Genomic DNA, 7,359 nt, shown 5'->3' with positions numbered 1-7,359 from the left:
AGACAGACAGACAGACAGACAGACAGACAGCTGACTGACATACAGACAGACAGTCAGACAGACAGACAGACAGACAGACAGACAGACAGACAGACAGACAGACAGACAGACAGACAGACAGACAGACAGACAGACAGACAGACAGACAGACAGACAGACAGACAGACAGACAGACAGACAGACAGACAGACAGACAGACAGACAGACAGACAGACAGACAGACAGACAGACAGACAGACAGACAGACAGACAGACAGACAGACAGACAGACAGACAGACAGACAGACAGACAGATAGATAGATAGATAGACAGATAATCCCTGCTTAGATCATCCTATAACTAAATAAGATCAAAACAAAAGCAAACAAACCTCCATCCAGACTCCGTGACATCGTGTAGCGCTTGCTGGTCGAACGCTCGAAGTACGGCGCCGGACGGACAATCTGGGAACTGGCCCGTCTGGTCTGAGCCTGAGTTCTGCCGCTGTAGCGGAACTTAGAACCCAGTGTGAGGAACTTCTTAGGCGGAGTCTCTGGAGAAACCAACCTGTCGAGATGCAAACCATGATTACCACTGAGCACAGAACACAGCAAACATACAGAAGAACCTCTACAGACCTGAAGAACGTGTGATGCTCCACACAAACCTTCCACAGCCTCTTGGCCGCTCTGTGGTTGGGTAGTTTAAAGCCTATCGTGCTTTCAAACTGCTCAAACTAGAGACAAACAAACGTTCTCTTGTCAGCAAACTTCACCAAAACTGTGAAGGTCACCTGGAGAAGGCGTGATGGTGTTCTCACCTCGCCTGGACGGATCTTGACGTAGAAGTTATTGCGTTTGTAGGAGATCTTGAGGACTTTGGGCCAGGCGAAGCGGTTGATGCGAAGTCTGTCGCGGTAGATGAGGAGCCCGGAGGAACACACGCCCAACATGATCTCCACCCCCTCTGAATCCTGACCAACCATTGGATTAGAGAGGTGCCAATCATCATCACACAGTCATGCACAAACAAACGTGTGGTTTCTAAATGAATGAGTGGAAGCCTTTTGGCTTGAGAGGAACAGAGAGATACTGTGATGTTGTCATGTGTTTGTGTACTTTGTGTCATTATCACTATTCATCACTGCATTCACAATCTCACATGTGTAATGCTACTGAAACCCAATGAACCGGCGCCAGATCTGAAATACTTCTGAAGAGCATCAGCTGAACAGACGTGAGAACTCATTTTCTACAAAGAATACATTTGAATACATCACATCACACAAGAATCAAGGGGGATTGTGGGAAAAATGGCACAATTCACATCTCTAGTGGGTATTTAGTGGGAAACTGGGTCATGAACAACGATGAAGCTTTCAAAACTCACTCAGAGGAAAACTGTACGACTCTCATTCAAGTCTCAACTTGGTCTCCTAAAATGAGACACAAATTCTCAAAGGTTCAGGAGATGTTCTACTATTAAATGTATGTGAAGCAGCTCAGATGATTTGATGAGAAGTTAATAATGAGATCTCCGACTTTTGATTGCTATCTTGGCAAATCTGAGCTCATGTTGAGACAGTATTAAGATCTCTTCTGAAGTGTGAAAATACTGGGCTCTTTTTCTCAGGAGAAAACAAATTTATCTTATTAGTGTCTCTGAGAAATAACTGAGATTGTAAAGCAACAGTACAGCCAAAAATAATCATTCTGTCATGATTTATTTATCCTGATGTTCCAAACCTGTTTGGCTTTCTTTCTTCTGTGGAACACAAAAGATAATATTTTGAAGAACGCTGGAAACCAAACAACTTCGTATCCCATTTCTCAGAATATATTCTTTTTTTGTCCATACAGTGAAAGTCAATGGGGTCCAAAGTTGTTTGGTTCCCGACGTTCTTCGAAATATCTTTATTTTTTGTTCCACTGCAGAAAGAAATGTCATGAGGGTGCTTAAATGATGACAGAACGTTCAGTTTTGGGTGAGCTATCCATTTAAAGAGCTCTCATGTGTGATTTTTCTCTTCTATGGGCAGGGCTGGATTCACAGGCGCTCATGGTGAACAGGTTCGACTCTCCTGTGAGCTTCTACTGAGGAGGTTCTCTCAACAAACAGTCTTTGCTTAGACAATGACTTCAGTTCATGGTCATGCACAAAGACACACACATAGAGAACACACACACACACACACACATATACACGAATGCATCTTACCTCTCCTTTAGCTGGAGAAAAGCAGTGAAAGAATCGTCCTATCAACTAGATCATCAGTAAGAGGGGAAGAAGAGAAGAGCGGCTGATCTAACCGAACGTCACGCACACGTTCATGCTTCAGCTGTGTGTCTGCTGTTATTCTGTTTAACCACTACATGAGATGATAGATGACATGAAACATCATCTGTGTGTGAATATCGGCAGAAGAGCTTCACGACTGCGGCCACATTCACCGAATCCAATTAAACCAGCCTCAGCTAACATAAACTAACAATGAACAGTTGCATTTTGTTATTAAATAACAAAGATTAATAAATACTGTAACAAATCTACTACACATTAATATTAGTTAATGCATTAAAAAGTACAAAAATTAAAGTTTTACCGAAATATGTTGATTTTAAACTACTGAAGGTTTCAAAGAAATCGACCAGCAGAGAGACTGACGCGACACGTTCTGCCAATATTCAGAAATGATTCTTGAATTCTTACATTTTTAGACTTCATCGCTAACTATCTTGACTATTTGGTTACATCTTTGCTATAAAAACCCACCCAAACTCTCTGTCATGTGTGTGTTTGTCTCTATCTGGTTTGTGACGGTCGATTGTGACCCAGAACGACCGGCCCGAAGCAGAATCAGATTCATTCTGACTGAGCTGAACATCTGACGATCGACTGACACCAGAAACAATGACAACGATTAACACTGAACACTGATTATTAACGAGTCACTCGTCAGTGAGAGGGTTTGAAAGGCCGTCGGTCTGTGTGTGTGTGAGAATACAGACACACATTTACATGCAAAACATTACTTAAAGAATAAATAGACTTATGTCAGATATATTAAAGAAATAGTTCACCCACATATGAACATGTGCTGAAAATGTGCTCACGGTCAGGACATCCAGGATGAGTTTGTTTCTTCATCAGATTTGTAGAAATGTAGCATTGCATCAGTGTCTCAGCAATGGATGCTCTGCAGTGAATGGGTGCCGTCAGAATGAGAGTCCAAACAGCTGATAAAAACATCACAATAATCCACAGCACTCCAGTCCAGCAGTTAACATCTGGAGAAGACAAAAGCTGAAACACATCCAGCATTAAGAACTTTTTAACTAAAATACAAATCCATAATCCATAATAACGCTTCCTCCGGTGAAAAAGTGCATCTCCTGTTGTCTCTCACATCAAAATCCAGCCACATATTTGTTTAGAGCTGTTTAAACGCTGCTTGATCTGTTCAGATTTCTCTCCTGATTCACACCAGAACACTTTATCACTGGAGGAAGTGTTATTATGATTATAGACTCAATGTATTTTAGTTAAAAACGTCTTAATGCTGGATTTGTCTCAGCTTTTGTCTTCTCCAGATGTTAACTGATGGACTGGAGTGCTGTGGATTACTTGTGGATTATTGTGATGTTTTTATCAGCTGTTTGGACTCTCATTCTGACGGCACCCATTCACTGCAGAGCATCCATTGCTGAGACACTGATGCAATGCTACATTTCTACAAACCTGATGAAGAAACACACTCATCCTGATCTTGGATGGCCTGAGGATGAGCACATTTTCAACACGTTCATTTGTGGGTGAACTGTTCCTTTAAGCCTCATCACGGGCACACGGCTGTATTTGACTCCAAACACACGTGTTTTCTGTGATTAGACTTCATCATGATCATCATGCCATGAGCTGAGCTCCATTATGACATATAATGAAACGTTCATGCAGTGTGTGTGTGTGTGTGTTTGATGTGCGTGTGTGTGTGTGTGTGTGTGTGTGTGATTGATGTGCGTGTGTGTGTGTGGGTGTGTGTGTTTTATGTGTGTGTGTGTGTGTGTGTGTGCGTGCGTGTGTGTGAGAGAGTGTGTGTGTGCGTGTGCGCGTGTGTGTGAGAGAGTGTGTGTGTGCGTGTGCGCGTGTGTGTGAGAGAGTGTGTGTGTGCGTGTGCGCGTGTGTGTGAGAGAGTGTGTGTGTGCGTGTGCGCGTGTGTGTGAGAGAGTGTGTGTGTGCGTGTGCGCGTGTGTGTGAGAGAGTGTGTGTGTGCGTGTGCGCGTGTGTGTGAGAGAGTGTGTGTGTGCGTGTGCGCGTGTGTGTGAGAGAGTGTGTGTGTGCGTGTGTGTGTGAGTGTGTGTGTGTGATTGATGTGTGTGTGTGTGTGTGTGCGTGCGTGTGTGTGAGAGAGTGTGTGTGTGAGAGTGTGTGTGTGGGTGAGATTGATGTGTGTGTGCGTGTGTGTGTGTGATTGATGTGTGTGCGTGTGTGTGAGTGTGTGTGTGATTGATGTGTGTGTATGTGTGTTTCAAGTGTACCTTTGCATGATGAAGGTCGACTCCATACATAGACAGTTTCTTTACATTTTCCAGAAAATGCATCTCAGCTTCGGCCGGCGTCATTCCTCTGAGAAACAAACACACGGCCTCAGAAAATCTGAAATCATTCTCATCGTTAAACCTCCTAAATCTAAACATTAGTCCAGACTAAGTGAGAGCTGATTTGAAGTTATCACTTTAAGATTTTGAAGTCAAACATGTTTTTCTGTGGAATATTCAGTTACTGAACTGAATCAGCACTGATCTGAATAATGACTCTATTGTCTTCTATAGAGCTGCTTTACAGCTAAAACTGAATTTGTTTCATAACTGATACATTTTATAACATTAACTTGATTATTTTCACGTTTATCACAGTGAAGCTGCTTTGACACAGAAGCAGAACGAGATTCACTTGTAGTTCTTGTGCAGGTCCATGATTTTCTCCTCCATCTCTTTGGTCTGAAGAGGCGCGAAACGAAACTCGCTGATGTAATCGGAACCGTACTCATCCGGGTCATAATCGCCCAGCTCCGACTGAACCGTATACGAACCCAGAACCGTGTGTGTGGCGAACGAACACGGCAAACGACCCGATACGATATCATCCCGCAGCTGTAAACACAGGTAATATCTGACACACACACAGATTCATCAGTGCTTTCTTAGTTCACTTTGCATTATTAAAAATGTTCTTTATTGTCCATCACTGATATTTCCCCTCCTTTGACTTATTTTACACTATTTCTTATTTATATGGCAAAAAACATAATATATATATATATATATATATATATACATACATATATGTGTGTGTGTGTGTATATGTGTGTATCTGGCTAAACTTATCAAAGATATTGTAAATACATAAACAACAGGGTATTTATTTTAAGAAATATATTTTCCAAAACATATTTTGTTTATACTAAAAAAATTGAAAATATAATACAAAAGGTACTTCAGGTTCAAGAAAACACATTTCAAATACATTTTAAGACACACCTGCAGTTTTATAAACATTTACTGTGAGCATCCAGCAGGGTTATGATAGTTAACTAAAACTAAAACCGAAATTAAAATTAAGACCATTAAAAAAAACAAATGTATATATATAATAAAATAAAAATGGAAAAAACTCAAATCGATTCAAAATGGGAAAAAAAACATTTTTTTACTCTTAATGAAAAGTATTGTTAAAAAATATAAACTAAAATATATTCAAAATGCATTTAGGTAAATATATTTAAGACATTTATATTAGCTATAAATTTTCCTAATATTTTTTTTCACATTTTTCTGCTTTAAAATACATGATAAAAGCATTATAATGTACTGTAATAAAATGTGGCCATGGATGGAGATTATTTCTCTCAGTCTCTGACCTGGTGATGTCTTCAGACAGCAGCGCCGGCTCCGGAGGGTAAAACTTCACGTTGAATGAGAAATTCCAGGTGACGCCTGAAGAGCAAAATAATCACAAACACAGTCAGTCGCTCGAACGGAGAACACGCGGATCAGACAGATGTTTACTTCCAGAGCGTTTCACCTCTGATCTGCTTCTTCATGTCTTTGGCAGGATCCAGCCAGTTCTGAAACGAAGCGTTCAGATGAGTCACGACTCACTGAATCAGTGTTCAAAGCTTCACTGAATCGATATGAACGTAGCTGTACCTTCTGATTCTCCACATCACGGACTGTGATACCGAAGTAATCTTTCTCCAGAAGATTGAGATGCTCGCAGACTTTGTCGAACAGAACCTGACCTTTATCACGCTTCTGCAGAAAGAGACACAAACTCAACATGATCGCAAACACACCGAAAAACATGATGCAACACCTCGCATTTGAAAGGCCACCATGCAGAAATAAACTACAAACTAAATAACAATCTGAGATGAGATGAACATTCAGGTTTATTTGTTCTTCAAAGACTGGAGAGAAAACATCAATAACTGATGAGCTGTTTGTTGTCTTTAAATGAGGATGTTATCATGAATCAGAAAATACTGTCAACAGACAGAAAACAAACACATTTTCACCATGTTTTCAGGAGTAAAATGTTGTATAAATCAGTGTGAATGAAATATGAACAAACCTTCAGAACATAGAGAGGAATAAAACTGCAAAGTGTGCTGTTTGTAAGAGAAAAAATTCTTTAAAGATTGAAATCTACAGACGCAGATAGATAAAGTGCAATAAAATAAACACTTAAATGTGTGTTTTGGATGTTTTCTCTCCACTAGTCTGAAAGAAGAGAAGCAAAACTGACCAAAACCTGAGCAGTGCATGAAAACACACTGGTTTGGCCTGTAGTGTCATAGCATTTATTTTCAGGCAAAGTCAAAGCAATAATTGAAAAAACTCCTGCATTTCTGAAATGAAAGCCTCCATGTGATGCAACAGAGAGTCAATCTCAGAGTGGCAGCAGCTCGCTGGGGTTGAGGAAAACACAGGAGAAGCAGCTGGAGCTCCGGATCTGTCTGCAGTCTCACCTCCACCACGCAGTTGTAGTCGCACCCATCCAGCAGCGCCACCTTGCACTGCATGCTCTTGGGTTTCCGGCTGATTTTGACTGGAGATCGGGTCAGTTTACTGGAGGAGGACCAGTGAGACGTACCGTCGTCCTCAGTCGGCTGCTGATCGACTCCACCGCCCTGACACACACACACACACTTGCATTTGTGGCTTACAGGGACTCTCCATAGGCATAATGGTTTTTCTACTGTACAGACTGTATATTCTATTACTAATCTATCACACTCACATTCACACTGACTCACACTGACTCACACACACACACACACACACATACACTCTCACTCTCACTCACACTCACACTCACAC

At 41.2% G+C, this 7,359-nt stretch overlaps 1 protein-coding gene across 1 annotated transcript in view; it reads right to left on the bottom strand.

Moving 5' to 3' along the window:
* The window catches only part of LOC107653874 (band 4.1-like protein 3), a 53,338-nt gene that overhangs the window by 2,227 nt on the left and 43,752 nt on the right, over positions 1 to 7,359 (bottom strand). Inside the window, exons 3-12 of the mRNA XM_016440743.1 lie at positions 7,008 to 7,169; positions 6,187 to 6,291; positions 6,062 to 6,104; positions 5,898 to 5,973; positions 4,931 to 5,149; positions 4,516 to 4,603; positions 2,198 to 2,242; positions 801 to 953; positions 619 to 716; positions 372 to 547 (exon numbers count right to left, since the gene is read on the bottom strand). Coding sequence (XP_016296229.1) covers positions 372 to 547; positions 619 to 716; positions 801 to 953; positions 2,198 to 2,242; positions 4,516 to 4,603; positions 4,931 to 5,149; positions 5,898 to 5,973; positions 6,062 to 6,104; positions 6,187 to 6,291; positions 7,008 to 7,061 — 1,057 coding nt within the window. The 5' untranslated portion in view covers positions 7,062 to 7,169. The remainder of the gene's footprint in view (positions 1 to 371; positions 548 to 618; positions 717 to 800; positions 954 to 2,197; positions 2,243 to 4,515; positions 4,604 to 4,930; positions 5,150 to 5,897; positions 5,974 to 6,061; positions 6,105 to 6,186; positions 6,292 to 7,007; positions 7,170 to 7,359) is intronic.

The sequence above is a fragment of the Sinocyclocheilus anshuiensis genome, unplaced genomic scaffold, assembly GCF_001515605.1.
Source record: "Sinocyclocheilus anshuiensis isolate Anshui unplaced genomic scaffold, SAMN03320099.WGS_v1.1 scaffold1994, whole genome shotgun sequence".
Lineage (NCBI taxonomy): Eukaryota > Metazoa > Chordata > Actinopteri > Cypriniformes > Cyprinidae > Sinocyclocheilus > Sinocyclocheilus anshuiensis.
Note: the sequence above shows the minus strand (reverse complement) of the source record. Positions and strands in the feature narration are given on the sequence as shown.